The 17611-nt window shown below is 36.9% G+C and overlaps 1 protein-coding gene across 2 annotated transcripts in view; it reads left to right on the forward strand.

The window, feature by feature from the left end:
• The first annotated feature begins 4833 nt into the window (after positions 1 to 4833).
• Positions 4834 to 17611, forward strand: part of LOC124782926 (E3 ubiquitin-protein ligase COP1-like) — a 47422-nt gene continuing 34644 nt past the window's right edge. Inside the window, exons 1-2 of one of the 2 annotated variants that reach the window (XM_047253982.1) lie at positions 4834 to 5297; positions 7894 to 8056. In XM_047253982.1, the coding sequence (XP_047109938.1) occupies positions 7973 to 8056 (84 nt within the window). In that variant the 5' untranslated portion in view covers positions 4834 to 5297; positions 7894 to 7972. The remainder of the gene's footprint in view (positions 5298 to 7893; positions 8057 to 17611) is intronic. The other variant, XM_047253983.1, reaches the window with a different exon arrangement.

The raw sequence follows: 17611 nt of genomic DNA on the forward strand, positions 1-17611 counted from the left end.
CAACAAAGTTAATTAAGGCATGTTCTTGTGAGTTTAGTACAATTCTAAGTTACTTGTGTAACCAGTCAATTATAACTGGGACATTTCCTGACTGGCTAAAATATGCAGACGTTAAGCCTCTATTCAAGAAAGGGGATAAAGAGATACCATCAAACTACAGACCGATTTCACTTTTGCCAGCATTCTCAGAAATTTTAGAAAAAGTAATGTACAGGCAGCTTCTCAACCATCTGACCACAAATAACATTATCAAGAATACAGTTTGGATTTCTGAAGGGTTCTGATATCGAGAAGGCTATTTACACGTACAGTGAAAATGTACTTAATTCATTAAATAACAAATTACAAGCAGCAGGTACTTTCTGTGATTTGTCAAAGGCATTTCATTGTGTGAACCACAACATCCTTTTAAATAAATTAGAATTCTATGGTGTCACAGGCAGTGCTGCAAAATGGTTCAAGTCATACCTCGCTAACAGGAAACAAAGGGTGTCAGTGCAAGGGACTAGTGAATTAAGTCATCAGTCATCATCAGAATGGGACGAAATTACATGTAGTGTCCCACAAGGATCCATCTTAGGGCTATTGCTTTTTCTTGTGTACATTAGTGATCTCTCATCAGTTACACTGCCAAAAGCAGAGTTCGTTTTGTTTGCAGATTACACAAGTATTGCAATAAATAGTATGTCGACTGTAGTTCAAGAAAGATCTGCTAATGATATTTTCATGGATATTAATAAATGGTTTAAAGCCAACTCACTGACATTAAACTTCGAAAAGACTCACTACATGCAATTTAGAACCTGTAAGGGGTTTCCACCCAGTATATGCATAAAGTATGAAGAAGAGCAGATAGAAGAGGTTGACTGTCTTAAACTCCTGGGATTACAACTTGATAATAAATTCAGTTGGGGGAGCACACCACAGAACTGCAGAAACGCCTTAACAAATCTGTATTTACAATTCGAATGTCAGCTGACATAGACGACATAAAAATGAAAAAGCTTGCATACTTTGCCTACTTTCATTCCATAATGTCATATGGTATAATATTTTGGGGTAACTCTTCAAGTCAAATAAAAGTTTTCAGAGTCCAAAAGCGTGTAATAAGTATTATTTGTGGAGTAAATTCATGGACGTCCTGTAGAAAACTCTTCAAACTGCCTCTCAGTGTATTTACTCCTTAATGAAATTTGTCCTAAATAATATATCTCTTTTTCCAACAAACAGCTCAGTTCATACATACAATACCAGGAACAAAAATGATCTTCACAAGGACTTAAAAGCACTTACATTAGTTCAAAAAGGGGTCCACTACTCAGAAACTCTCATCTTCAATAATATGCCAGCAAACATAAAAAATTTAGTTACATACGAAGATCAATTTCAAAGTAGCCTGAAAGACTTACTAGTGGCTAACTCCTTCTACTCCATTGACGAATTTTTTAATGGAAACAAATGATGTATTGTATATATTCATACTATTAGTATTGTTATTTCAGCTTAAAAAAATGACATGTTCCACATCCACGAGGATCTCCTCAGCACGGATCTATGGAACGAAAAACTAACCTAATCTAATCTACCATACTTACCGTCGTTTTTTTACTTCACCGCAACTGTGTCCGAACAGGCCTCGGAAGACCTAACGGTGTCGACCGATCGCCGTGTCACCTCATCCGATAGGCATCATTGGATGCGAATACGGATGGGCATATGATCATCACGCCGCTCTCCCGTCCATTGTCAGTTATCGTAAGCAGAGCCTCTTATTCTCAGTGAAGCAGCACCTCAATTGACCCCACAAGAGCTAAGACTTCATTAAAGGCTCTGTTTCAAGCCAATGCAATAAAATGTCATTACATAAATATTCATATAAAACACAAAATAAAACAAATGCGTCCAAGTACATATCTTACTTTGTTTTTTCTTGGCTATTACTTAAACCTCGTTCTGGAACAATTGCTTCACAAACTTTCAGCCATAGATTTTCATTTATATTTACACCTGAGGATTTCTTTAAGTTCGTTTTATACAAAGCTGATCGTTTCTCGATTTCTTCTATCAAAGTTTGAATCAATTCACCTGTTATCAGCGCCACTTCACCGCCTCACACTATATACAGAAGACTACCAGGTTAAAAAAGAACTAAATAATCGGCCAGTCTGCACACTCGTCTATTTAATCGGCCTGACTGTTGGTAAACAATGAAGTCTGAAGGGAATTGTAGTACCATTAAAATATATTATCGGCTGATTTCAAATATTTTTAGTATCTGCATTCGCAGATGTCTTCGCGGTAATTAAGAGACGAATAAAACTATCGGCGGATCAAAAACCTATTCCGTGCACTGTCAATAACTGAGGTGAGGCGTGGGTACCACCCATTCTCTGTCTCTTTGGTTCCATCCCGTCATTCGCCAAGTCGGATATCGAAAAGCACCTAAAAACCATATCCAGGCTGGCCGCCACACTCGTCATCGTCGTTAATGCGCCGGGCAGTTTCCATCCGGGGCAAGTGTGTCTCCCCGAATCCTGGAAATGGCCTGCTAACGAGCGCGGATGAATTTACTTAATAGAAAATGAGTTAGGAGGAACTATTATTACAGTTCTGCTAGTAAATATTAAATATGTTTCTACTTATAAATCTCATTTTACGAGGTAAGTTGCAGTCTCTTGTGGGACGTCTTATGCGAAGGAATGAGGTCCTCTTCTGAGCTTTCACTGTGTTGTAAAGAATGCCATAAGAGGAAAAGATCTGCCTATGTTTAAGGTGAATATCCAGATGCATCTTTTTCTACCGTATCTCTCCTAGCACGTGCTCCGTTTCCAAATGTAAAGGTCATTGACAGGACGTAAAAAACTAATGTTTCTTGCTTCCTGAATTAGTTGCAGTGGACACAGAAGCACTGAGGGTGAGGGGCAGAGCAATGTGAATGCTCAGAACCGAGATTTTTCTCCGTTTTGCGCATTACGTCACTGTCGTGAAGATGCGCTGATTTCGCGCGTTCCCGTATGTGTTGAAGCGAGTAAGTTTCCCGTTGCTGCTCTTTGTTTTTCTGTTCTGTCACGTTCCTCGTTCTGTTTGGTATAAAATTAATAATGCAGAACTAGGCTGTGGCTTTACGTGAAAGCCACATTTGGAAAACTGATAATAAACTTCAGAAGAAGTGATGGCATTAATATTAAAAATTCTACTATCTACAACGTATTTTGTAAAATCTTAGAGTGCAATACCTACATTGCATCTTACACTGAGGTGACAAAAGTCATTGGATACCTCCTAACGTCGTGTCGGACCTCCTTTAGCTCGGCGTACTGCAGCAACTTGACATGGCATGAATTCAACACATCGTTGAAAGGTTCCTGCAGAAATATTGAGCCATGCTGCCCCTATAGTCGTCCATAATTGCGAAATTGCTGCCGGTGCAGGATTTTGTGCACGAACTGACCTCTCTACTAAGTCGCATAAATGTTCGATGGGATTCATGTCAGGTGATGTTGGTGGCCAAATCATTCACTCAAATTGTCCAGAACGTTCCTCAAAACAATCGCAAACAATTGATGCCCCGTGACTGGGGCATTGTCATCCATAAAAATTCTTCGACTAGTCGAACATAACCATTTCCAGTCAGTGACTGGTTCAGTTGGATCAGAGGACCCAGCCCATTCCATGTGAACACAGCCCACACTACTATGGGGCCACTACCAGTTTGCACAGTGACCTGCTGACAAATTGTATACACAAGTTGTCAACAAGTGTCTTCGTGGGGTCTGCGCCACACTCGAACCCTACCATCAGCTCTTACTAGATGAAATCGGAACTCGTCTGACCAGGCAAAGGTCTTTCAGTCGTCTAGGATCCAACCGATATAGTCAAGAGCCACGGAGAGGAGCTGCAGGCAATGTCGTGCTGTTAGCAATGGCACTCACGTCGGTCGTCTGCTACCGAGCAGATATGAAAAGAATCGGTGTCTTTTAATTTGGGAACAATGTAAAAATATACGTTATATTTATACGATGACAACACATATCAAATGAAAACATTCTTACTGCAACTAAAGAAGGCATAAATTACATACAGCACATCATTGCACGATTTTAATTAGTTCCGTGTAAATGGTTCTTCTCATTGGCTGTCCCGTTACTTAAATAGAATCACCAAAAAATAAATTAGAATTTCTCAGTTCTACTTCCGAGTTCAATGTACCTCTTTTTGATGACAATGTTGACAAATTCAATAATTTTATATGAATTTAAAGAGGCAAGTAAACTGATAACTTATTCAAAGTGTACACCTCAAGCGTTCATATAACGACAAGTAACGATTAATAACCAATTAGCTTTTCTGTACAGACAAGAGAGTAAGCCATTTACTTCAAAGGACTGGTACGATGATATAACGAAAATCATGACTTGTTCATTATTGTTAAGACGAAACATTTTGTTATTTTCCACCTCAACCTAGAGTAAACACACCAGAAATCATTACATCATTACGCGTATAGTTTCTAGGTCAAAACTGCAAAGTATAAATAGCTTTCCCGCCTCCTCGTTACTCAATTTAGCTCTGCCACAGCACTTCACTGGTTATTGGATGATGATCCGATTACTTGCGGTAATCAATAGTGGTCGTTTTGGAGCTTAGAACAAAAATAACAATTTTAACGGTTAAGTGCAAATGAGTTTCGCAGTGTGGTAAAATAATATATATTAATATCGTAGAATTTTTGAAGGAATCACTAAATTAAGATATAAACTCTACTGTCCGTTTTGTGGTAAATGGTGGCAGTAATTAATATACATATCGATTGTAGCCTCGACTAATCGAACGTACTGTGCAATGTCTGCGAAGTTCCAGCTATGTTCTCCTAAACATAGTACTTAGGAAAGAAATAATATAGTTTCTGTGTACTGATGTTACTGCGTTAATTCAAAATTGCCACACTTTGAAGAGTCCAATTGAGGACTATTGTAGGTCCTTTTGACGTTGTCAAAGATATGTCCAGTCTTACTATCTGAGGGGCGAATCCATTATTTAACATGGCATCCTGTCTGAGTGATATGTGACTACAGTGTGATAGTAGTGATGAAAGTTTTTATAGAGTGCCGTCTGACAATCGGTGCTCAGAACTTACAGCAGCAAAGTGAAGTATTGATGAACTCAAGCTCTGAACCAATAAAGTGTACAATGCATGTACCTGCATACATTAAGAGACGGTCGGGACGACCGTTTAGTGTTAAATCACAGTTTTTTCGGGGATTTAGAACAGAAACAAATCAAGGAAAATCATCAAAGTAAGTTTTTAATTTTAATGAGAAGGAAGTTCATCCTAGGAGGACACCTTAAATTGGGTTAACAGCTATAACTCGCGGTGCTGTACACAGTTGACAGATGATTAAAGATTACTCAGTAGAATAATGTACGTAGACGGACGGACGATGCCTTAACAATGCGGGTCTCGGTATCATTATCACCAAACCTTCCTGTTTGTGTTCGAGGGGTATGTCACGGGTGAAGGAAGTATATGAAAGGCGTGCCCATGTGCGGGAAATACCGGTTCTTTAATGTTTATACAATCTTGCAGTGGTTAGCCATAGAAAAGTCACCATTGAGTAGTATGATGGTTACATTGTGTTATTTAGTTTGTACACGGTGTAATCATTGCTATCCGTACAAGCATTGATTGAAAGAATTTTGCACTTTTACAATATTGTTGTACAAAATGTTACTGCCTTCAAGTTCCCATGTTAACAAAGCACTTACGATAGAGCACATTCTCTCATATCAAACATGTTCAGCAACATTAAAGTAACTAAATTAAAAGGTAACCAATATGTAGGGATTGTGCTTAAAGAGAGTTCCATGCACAATTGTCTCGGGACCTGCAACCCAAGTTTTTTAACGCCATCGAGGAACTACGGTATCTGATATTATGAACACTACATTGATTTTACTTCGTAAATTGCTTTTTCATCGTCAGTAGTGACCTACAAATTTGCAGCAACTCGACAATATCACAATGAGTCTCCACATCATCATTACTGATAGTCTGTTTACTAGAGTTTAATAAAGAGATAAGATACAAGTAAAAAAAAAAAAGTTAAGAACTAAAGAGAAAAAGCATGTCTTCTTGCAGAGTATTAGGAAACTAGCTCTCAAAAATTATCGTTAAATTTGTAAATGTAGTAGTCCGATTTGTTACTGTTTTCCATCGTGTTCCACTTTCCACATTTAAGAAAAAGTGTTTGTGAAAAGCTCGTGCCTTGACTACAAGGTTGTTCACTTTTGTCATTAAAGTAGGTGAGTGCAATGTTGAAGTTATTGTGCTTGTGCTGAAATGGTATTGATTAAATATCCATGTCAAGACATCATTGCACATTTGGCTGTGGGGCAACAAAATGTTCTGATAGTTATTATAAGGCCACATCTACTCCAAGGAAAAGAAATGTTGATGTATGATATTAGGTTTGGGAGGAAAATCAAAGACTTGAGTTTGCTATAAAACCAAACTAGTTTTGAGCCTTGCAGTTTTTAGAAACTACTAATTATTTCACCACTTGTGGTCTTGCTCCCATTGTGGTACCTGAAGATTAGTTTCTTTGTAATTGAATGGGCACATGGTGCAATGGTTTGTTTAGTTGTCACAAATTTAAGCAGAATGTTAGAGGAACATATTGTTCTTAGTGGTGTACAGTTAGATGGAAAATAGTAGTATTTGATACTCACAATGTATTAAAGAAGAGGAAAATGTTTTGCCACTATTTAGTCCTTGTAAGCAAAGTTTTGTACTGATAGAGAATGTCACTTGCATGATGTGCAGGGTCATCTCATATATTCCTTGCTCTGATTGCTTAGCTGTATAATTTAATAGGTGGTACATTATACTGTACTGGATCATGAAATGTTATAATTTCTTCAAATCAAATGTGTTGATTCTTAACCTTCCTTACATACAGCTTCATAAAAAAGTACTGATAGTATATTTGTTCAGTATTGCATATTGCTTGTGAATCTCTTCTGGTCATGTATCTCATCCACCACCACTTTTGTTCTTGCTAGGCATCTCCACATGCTCCCTTCAATTGCCCTTTGGGTTCTGCTGCATGTTACTAATTTCAGAAAACTAATAAATGTATCTCTGATATATTTGCTGTAGACATAATATTCATTAGATATAAAAGCAAAGTCCTGTAACATCATTTGCTACTACTTTGGAGATGTCATGAAAGTACCAGTAAGCTCGTCATAGATTTTCTCTTGCTGCAAGCACAGCCATGTATCTGGTAAAAGATGTGATTGTGTGAAGTTAGTTGCATATGAAGTGCTTAACTGAAACCTGTGTTATATGATTTTTACATGTGATGTGTGACTTTGGCTATTTGTAGTGTTTTCGTGTGCTGTCTAATTTATATTACTCATACTGTGTTGGCACAGAGCACATTGAAACAAAACCATCACTGAATGTGGTATTAATATGAGAGGGAACCTATATGTTGGTGGCATTAGTTGGACATACTATGACTTTCTTTTGAGCAACTAGTTTTAATGTGTAACATTTCTGTAATGCCCTTAGTAATTTAACGTTTTTATGATTTATTTTTCCCCATAAATGTGTTTCAAAAAACACAGCATTCATGAAATTGAAATTTTATTGATATTTGCAAGGCTTTGCAGAGTAATTGTAACTATTATTACTCATAATTATGGGCTATATTTATATACTTAGTGCCAGCAAAATGCAGTAATATTCACATGAATTCAAAGAGTACAATATACCATTTTCCATGTCCTTGCAAAACCCTAAAATAAATGTCTTTCTTTCTTTTCTCCTTGCTATTTATCTGGAGTAATATTGATTTTGCATTTGGTAATAGGCATTGTATGTTCCAGTGATTGCAGTATGTATACCAACTGTAGCAAAGACACTGGCAGGATCATCTAACTCTCACAGAAATTTATATGCTAGGCCATGAGCAAAAAAAGTATGAGAAGGCACTCCAGTCTCCCAACCAGAGGTTTATGTGGGAGCCCATCTAGAAGCAGCAAACTCTGTGTAAGCCATTTGAAAGAGAAGCAGAAAACAAGGAGGCACATAATCTGCTTTCACCCTTTAAGTAAACTTCTGACCCAACACTTTTGCTGTGACACCTTTTTAAAAATGAAATGTTGATAACTGTGATGACAGATTAGGCAGTCAAAAATATTCATTGTTATATGAATGTCTAAATCGTGTGATATTAGGTTTTGCTTCACTATGTTCATGTGGGATACTAATGAGTAAAAGGAACATTTATGTGTTAGAGACTGCGTGCATTTAAAGCAAGGGAGTGAAGCAGCTGTTAAGTTGATGAGACTAGTGGTGTTAATGTTGCTCTGCTGGTTATCATCTTGGTTCTTTATGTCCCTGCAAGTATATTTCAGTTGTATTTAGAATACTTTATCATTATATTCATTTTATTTTGACACTATTTGTCAAATGCATTAGTCATATGTTACCCGAAAATCAAAATCCTATGGCCTTACTATCTTACCTCCATCTGTGCAGATTCTGTGAAGCATTAATTGTAAAATACTCAGATGGCTAAAGTCGTGCCTGGAAAGTGAAAGCAGATAGTGTTAGTTTCCTTATTGTCAATGGCATGTCAGTCTGTTTATGTTTCTGCAGTGCAGGTCTGAATGATTTACACTCCTTATGTGTGGAAAGGTCAATGTTGCTCATATTTATGTTATTTTGTAGCTTGATCTTCCCTGTTTTGGCATGGTCTAAATCTCATTAAAAATTTGGCCATTTAATGTATTTTTATAGCCTTTTTTGAATCTTCATGATTTATGAAAGTAGTCCCTGATGGTCTTAGGATTTGTATCACTTCTTTTGAAGCAAAAGCAAGTCTTCTCCTTTGATTTTGATATACAAGCTGGTGCATGCCAGTTGTGTGTTTGTTGAATTTCCTGTTTCCCATTTATGCAGATAAATATTTCTTTGCATGTGATTCATCCATTGCCTATCAGTTTCTTTAGACAGCAGATTAATAAGAAAAAGCGCAAGTGGAGGAGTTTAAAAAAAATTGTTAACCTTGCTAATACACTTTCAATGTAATAATAACGGAAATGAACAATACTTCATTGATAAATGCCACATCTGGAACAGTTGTGCCAAGTTTACAAACAACAAAATAACACAGATCATGATTCAAAACCATACATCTTGCTCTCTTTAGAGACAGTAGAAACCAAGACATGTTGCAGCTGAAGGACAATGGGGGTTGGGAAGCTCCACCAGCACCTGGCTTGAGATTAATGTGAGGTGTGTAGGAGTCGGAATTTGTAGGAGGTCTGGCAGTATATTTTCCATTTGCTGACTTTAGTAATGGGCTGGAGTTGATCAACTGGTCAAACGAGTATGAAGTGAATGGGAAATGGAGAAATAATTACCCAGCAGATTGACTCAAACTATACATACATATTGTTAAAAAAATCCTTAAAGTCAAATAGTTCCGCCTTTTGCCCCCACCTCAAACCCACGTGTATGTGCATGTTTAATGTTGTTACCATGTTCTCGTCCTTAGTTCTTGTCTTGGACCAATATATTTCTTTTGTTCTGTTATTTGAACACTAAACAAGAATTTCATTCTTAGATTCCTATGCTACCTCCAACTCATGACATCAAATTTTGAGTTTGCAAGTTGAGAATGATGACCACTGTGTGACACTGCTGGCTTCTGGTGAGTGTACTGCGTGCAACCTGCTGCAAACTGTAACTCAAACTAGCTGTGTTGTTTGAACGCCATCCTTACTTCCTGAAGGTGATTGGCTGGTTTGATGAAGACTTCAAGCATTGTATGACGGGTGAAGTACAGCTCATGATTTGCAGAGTTGATTGTGGTCTTGTTAGGTTTAGAGCCAGTTGGAGGGCTTAAAATATTGATAAAATGTGATGCCAATTTCTTCATCTTCACTACTGGATACCAGCTTTGTAGGCTAGGCATGCATTACACGCAGGCCATGGTTAATTTTGTAGCCTAGTAGGCCCTACATGTGGCGTTCTCATGTTTTTAGATTAGAGATTCCCCCCCCCCCCTACGGGCCCAATGATAATTACTTGCTGTTTATGGAAAGAGGAATAAATCGGCCACTTTAAGTTGTCAGGAGTACATTCGTTCCTTCAAAGCAGGGGTTAACTTAAGGAGAATCCATTTTAAGTTCCCAGAAATAGTCCTTTTCATTAATTGTGTTAATTGTAATGTAGTACTGACAGAAAGCTGGCTGGCACTGGATGTGAATAGGAGGCAAATCATAAATTCTGAATATATTGCAACTGTAGGCTGACATCCGATTTGTGGCTCTGTAATAGCCTGGAAGAACTTCTATCACATCTAATAAGGCTGGCACTGAGGCCAGATGGGAGCTAATAGGAATGAGACGACAACCAGACAGTAAAATATGATAATTGAATGCTTTCATAGACCATTTGCTTCAGGAACAGTAGTTGCAGAACACTTCCCAAAAAGCTTGGAGAATGTTACATAAATTTTCTGATGGCGCTGTTGTAATTGGAGAAGATTTTTTTGAGTCAGCAGCTATATATTTGTACACTTCTGATAGGTGCAGGAAAAGGAATACGTATGATGATATGCTAATTGGGTTTGTTTGTGATCCTGAATCCCCCATACAGTTGAAGTCTTGGTTGTAGTGACAGACCGATCTGTAGCCCAAGGTCTAGGTTACGTTGGAAAGTGATAATTTGGTTGTGAGTTTGCAAAATCTACAAATGTGTATGCCAAATTAAAGGTGTGGTACCAAATTGATCTGTAGCATAACCATATTTAATGTATTTTTCATCATGGAAACTTAAACTACAAGGTAAAATCAGAAAAATGAGTGAAATCTGCATTAGTGGTGTTATACTTCGTGCAAAAAGTCTTACCCAGAAGTTGGAAGAAAACACAGGTCACACATGCCTACATATGTAGTAGAAGTGATCCAAAAACTACTGTCCAATATTGTTGACATTGATTTGTTTTAAAATCTTAAAACATATTCTGAGCTCAAACATAATGAGTTATCTTGAACAGAATGCCCTCCTCAATACCAACCATCATGGATTCTGAAAATATTGGTCATGTGAAGCCCAGCGTGCCCTTTGTATAAAGGTAGTCAGATAGATTAAGTATTTCTTAATTTCTGAAAAGCATTTGACTCAGTACCACATCCACACTTATTGTCAAAAGTCCAGTCAAATGAAATTTGTGACTCAAGTGAGGACTTTTGGAAGAGAGGATACAGCATGTTAGCTTGGATAGAGAGTCAGCATCAGATGTAGAAGTAAGTTCAGGTGTGCCCAGAGAAGTGTGTTGGGTCCCTTGCTGTTCGTGTTGTATATTAATGACCTTGCCAACAATATTAATAGTAACCTCAGACTTTTTGCAGATGGCACAGTTATTTACTGTATAATGAAGCTAGCTACAGTCTCAAAGAAGTAGCATAAATATTCAGTCAGATCTTGATAAGATTTCAAAGTAGTGCAAAGATTGGCAACTTGTTTTAAGTGCTCAGAAATGCAAAATTGTGCATTTCACAAAACAAAAAAATGTAATATTCTGTGACTGTAATATCAGTGAGTCACAGTTGGTATGGGTAAACTCATAAAAATATCTCAGTGTAAACACTTCGTAGGGGTATGAAGTGGGATGTCACATAGGCTCATTTGTGAGTAAATCAGGCTGAAGACTTTAGTTTATTGGTAGAATACTGGGCAAGTACAATCAGTCTACAAAGGAGATCACTTACAAATCACTCGTGTGACCTATTCTAGAATACTGCTAAAGTTTGTGGCACCCATACCAGATAGAACTAATGGGGAATATTGAACATATACATAGAAGGGCAGCACAAAAGATTACAGATTTGTTTGACCCATGGGAGAATATTATAAAGGTGCCGAAGAAACTGAACCGGCAGACTAGAAGACAGACATTGACTACCCCAAGAATGTCTACTAACAAAGTTTCGAGTACTGGCTCTAAATGAATCTAGGAATATACTACAACCCCTTATGCATTGTTCACATAGGATCATGAAGGCAAGATAAGAATAATTATATCACTCACAGAGGCATTCAGACAATTGTTCTTTCCATGCTCCATATGTGAATGGAACAGAAAGACACCCTAGTAACTGGTGCAATAGGATGTGTTCTCTGTCATGCACTTCTATGTAGTTTGCAGAGTATGGATGTAGATGTGAATTAAAACTATGTGATTGACTGATCTTTACCGAGGTTGCAGGTTTGGGCTCCAGTCTGGCTCACAGTTTTAATCTACAGAATTAGCACACATTCTGCTACTGACTGTTAATGTCTACGCAGTACTCTTTCATCCAGGAATGCTAGCCTCACGAGGTATACAGTAGGAGTTCTATGAAGTTTGGAAGGTAGGCAATGAAGTACAGTCAGAAGTAAAGCTATGAGAGCGCATTCTGTAGTGCATTAGCCAATGGAAGGCAAAGATGCTAGGTTCAAGTCCTGGTCTGGCAGGTAGTTTCAACAGGAGACTGAACACAGTTTGTATCCCTATTCTGCCAATGCTATTTTACCCTTTAAATAGGTACACTTTTCAAAAGAGCTATAAGTGATAAAACAATGAAATTTTTACTACATACACTGATTGTTTGGTGGTTCTCAATTTACTTGTAATAACTTATTACCATTTGCAGTACAAATTAACTGAATTTCATGTTTCTAACCCCATTAGTTTATCAAATAATGGTACTTGAAAGTAAAAAAATGTAGTTTTGAGAAAAATTCGTTTAAAGTTTAATATTGCAATTCTAGTATAGTTATTGATGAGAATTACTTACCGCTAATATTTTCCTGTGCCATACTGAGCATCATCTTAATCATACTGATCTTCTTTTCTTCTCTTGGTCCCTCTTCTTTTCTGTCTGGCTTCTTTTGTGCTTTTTAATTTAGCAATATCTGCTTTGTGGATTCTCACTTTATCTGTTTTTGCACCAATGATTTAGTAGTATTTCTACAAGATTTTATGCCCAATAATTCCAAAATATTCAGTTTTCTAATTACACCATCATTGAAGCATAAAATAGCATCATAAACACCAAATTTCAGGGTTGTAAGGTGAACAAATACAATTTTCGGTAACCGGTTCCAAATGACAGAATTCACACAGTCGTTTAAATGTTGGGTTTTCCAATGAAGACATTTGTTCAACAAGGTATCTTTACAAAGGTCTGTATATGGATTTAATTTCATTCATTACTGATGCAGGTAAAGAATGTTTGTGGTCATATTTGGCTCTTCTCCCGTATTTGCAGCAAGTGTCAGGATCGTTCGGGCAAAGACCATGCACTGGATTTTCATTTGTGGAAAGCTTATGGAAAAAGATAGCCCATACAGCTTCTTTCATGTTTTCTAAATTCCCTACATTTCTTCTTGTGGCCAAGCCATAATAATTCTGTAATCTACCTATTTCAACATTTGTCAGGTGACCTTTACCACCTATCTTCTTACCATCTTCCAATACTGTTTTTTACTTTTCTTTCAATAATCTCGACCTGGACACCATTCTCTTCTGGACATGGCCAATGCACTCTAATTTAGAAATTTTGACATTAGGACCATAAGGTTGTTCTGCACATACCCATCATAAGCTTTGCTGTCACTGTCCCCAGATTGCACAGAGCGTGAGGAAAACCATCATATCTCATGAAAAAATTTTTGTATTTATGTAAAACAAAAATTGTTTCACTCAGGAAAGACCAGGCATTTCAAATATGCTAAAATCTAAAAGTCGAATTTTTGAAGCCCATTTGCCTTCCGTCTCCCATTAATTTGAAAGGAAGTTTTGCTGATTATTTTAGCTGAATTTTACTTTGAGCTGTTTGAGAACCAATTTGTGAAGGTAATATGTTGTATCTCCTAATGATTAACGCATTCAGTTAATGTAGTTGAGGATATCATGTTCATAAGACTGCTAACAGTGATCACCAGTGTTACAAAGACTTTACTAAGCAACAAGATACAGATTGTATGCTGTTTAATTATTAAATGCCAAACATTCATCTCCAAGGATGCAAATATGGATTGTCAGCACGTAGGCTCAAGAGCATTGTACAGTGCTCTTCAGACACAGACATGTGCCAAGCAAGTTTAAGAAGCATGATAAGGACCTGCTGTTATCGTTCAATAGCTGTGTGAGAAAATTGATCCTGAAAGCAAAGAGAGCTTAGTTACACATTTTAACAAAAACTAAACTGTCATTAGGAATTCAATACAGTGAGTGATCTGTTTGATCAGTGGTATCAAAGTGATGAAAAAGTCCGAAGAGTTAGTAAACAGACCTAAATCCTCCATATAGTCGCTTAAGAGCATGGAACTTGAGAAAAGCACAGAGGAAGTTGAAATACTGAGTTCTTTCTTCTGAAATTGTTTCACCGAGGAAGTGTATGCAGCAATACATCTTCTTCACTCATCACAGAAATGCTGAAATGGCAGATATTGCAGGAATGGAATAAAAAATAGACTAAAATTCCTAGAAGGGTTTCCATTATGATACTATGCAGATTATTTGAAAGAACTCCATCCCCTTGTAGCAGCAATTGAGTATGAATTACTGTAGTAGCAAAGAATTATAAGCAATTTGAAGAAGGGGCAAGTCACATTACCAAGAATGGCTGTTGGACAGAAGCACAAAACTATTGGTCTATATTGCTATTGTAAAATTTTGGAACACATTTTTATGCTCATATATGAAGGCGTTTGGAAATCGAAACTGTTATATGTGGAAGATGATCTTAGCTTGCACTGTCCATCCAAGGGGCACAAAAAGCAGTGCATAAAGGCACCTAGTTTGAAACAGCTTTCCTTAATTTCAGAAGATTTTCAATACTGTTCCACACCATTGCCTAGTGAACAAAATACATATTACAAAAATATCTAACTATCTTTATGATCAGATGCAGGTCTTCCTAACACAATAAACGTAACAAGATATTAATGTGGTGAAGTCCTTAGATGTAAAGGTAACTCTGTGCAAAGGAAGTGTTATAGTGCCATTACTGTTCTCAGCATATAGAAATGATCTTGAGGACAAGATTGTATTATATGTGTACAGAAATTTTTGGTTATTTAATGGGATTTTAATAAAATTTAGGACATGCATGATGCTTAAAAAATGTTTTGTTCCCTTCAAAGCATGCAATATAAGTACACTGCCCGTTTTATTTTCCAGTTGTCTTACTGATATCATATCTCATGGATAAGTTGGTTTGCTGATGCTGTTGAAATAGGGAACTTGCAACACCAGAAAATTACAGTCAGAAAGACCTGCAGACATTGGACACCTGTTGCAGGAATTATCTGTTGTCCTGCAGAATAAACAAATGTATCACATGGCTGCAGAGTGAAAAAGTATTTTTGGAAAAAAATACTCTAGACTATGGCTAAGCCATTTCTCTTATGTATCTCTGCAAGGTGTCCAGGGGAACTTCTGTGAAGCTTGGAAGATAGGTGTAGAGGTACTGGTGAAAGTAGAGGTATGAGGACAGGTTGTGAGTCATACTTGGATACCTTTGTCAGTAGAACATTTGTCTGCAAAAGACAAGGATCCCCAATTTGAGTCCATGTTCAGCACACAGTTTTAATCTGCCAGAAAGCTTTAGACGAATGTAATATATTACATGATAAATCTCAGGGAAGACTCAATATTAGAACGTTTGGCCAATTCTTAAGTATCACACATTAGTGTGTGACTTACCAGCTAGTATTAAGGTAGATGAGAGAGAAGATCCAAACAAGAGTGATGTGTTTCATGCAGGTTCATTCAGTAGTTGTTAGTGTAATGGAAATCATTATCAAACTCGAATGGCAGACAGTCCAAAACAGGACATGTGCATCACAGAGGTTTACTGTTAAAATTCTTAGAAAGCATTCCACAATATAATACTTCCACTTAAATAGTGTGAAACAATTGTCATGACCAAATCAGAATCGCAATGAATCAACGCGACTTATTGAGAGTTAATTTTTCCTGGACATCATTTGTGAATGGGATGAGAAAGAGAAGAATGACAGATGAAGTGCACTCTGCAACAAACAGTGAGGTCGCCTGTATGGATGTAAATTCCTTTTGTCTTGGTCTAGGATTCTGATAGACATATACATACACTTTTTTTTTTTTAACTATCTTAGCTCCTAGTGAGTAATCAACTGTGTGCATGATCTTGTACTCCTTTTATATTTGTCTAGGCCTTTGCCATATTGTTTCATTTTGACTATTGGTAAATAAATGATTTTCTTCTGTGTTAAAGTATTTTGTGCATATGATATTAACTTTAAATATTAAAGTTTATACATCATGTTTCAAAATACTGTCTGGTAAGTAGACAGTTTTTAACTGATTACATGCTTTTCACTGTTCTGTTTTACTTTTTTGTTTTGAATTTATATATAAAAAAAAGTTTTCATGGCTCACTGCAAGAAAGTAGAACATCACAATAGTATAATTCTTCATTCTCTTTTTAGTAATTAAATGTGCGATTTCCCCTACTAAAAAGTATTCGCAAATTGCTGTAAGAGAGGGTTAATACTTCACACAGATCAAAACTGTTGTTGCAATATTATATGTGTACAGAAATTTTTGGTTATTTAATGGGATTTTAATAAAATTTAGGACATGCATGATGCTTAAAAAATGTTTTGTTCTCTTCAAAGCATGCAATATAAGTACATTGCCCTTTTTATTTTCCAGTTGCCTTACTGATATCATATGTTCACATCACAGAAGTAAAAGTTAACAAAAATGTGTTTGATGTGCTACACATTGCAGGTGTGATGAAATAAAAAGAAAAATAACTCCAATAATAGCACAGATTCATACAACAGGTATTACAGATTGGAATATGAGAAATGTAAAGAAAAGATAGCTTGCTGCTCAATGTAAAGATGAAATGTTGAGTTGCAGACAGGAGCAACAGAAAGACACACATTAGCTTTCGGTAAAAGCTTTCTTCAGAAAAGGGAAAAAACTTCATTCACACAAGCAGGTTTGCCTCATGCACACATGACTGCCTTCTCCTGCACCTTTACATGCTCTCTGGTTCCCCAGTGGAAGTACGCTTGTGGTTTTCCGGAACTAGAAATATTGAAAATACAGTGCTGTTACCTGTGTAATGCTTAGTTATTGTATGCCTAATGTAACTGGAATCTTTATTCCATTATTTTATTGCCTTCACAGAGGGAGTACAATAAATCTTAATTACACTTTCACCATTGCTCTATTCAGTTTCCTGTTTCTTCCTACTTTTCCTTCACATGGAAAACAAATTGTCAGCCATGGTGAAAGGGTAAAGACCCAACCCAATTTTGTGTTTCCTATATGCAGGAGACACTACTAAATATGGCAGTCGTGATATATTTGTCTCAAGATGTGACCTATTAAGTTGTCTCCTCCTTGTTGTCAAGTTGTGACATACATTTCTTTTCTCCTGATTTGATTCAGTACCTCGTCATTAGATAAACCAATATATTCTTGAGCAGTCTTCAGCAGCACTACATTTCAAAGCTTCTGTTCTGTTGATGTTATGTTTATCGTAT

Source organism: Schistocerca piceifrons, chromosome 1, assembly GCF_021461385.2.
Source record: "Schistocerca piceifrons isolate TAMUIC-IGC-003096 chromosome 1, iqSchPice1.1, whole genome shotgun sequence".
NCBI classification, from domain to species: Eukaryota; Metazoa; Arthropoda; class Insecta; order Orthoptera; family Acrididae; genus Schistocerca; species Schistocerca piceifrons.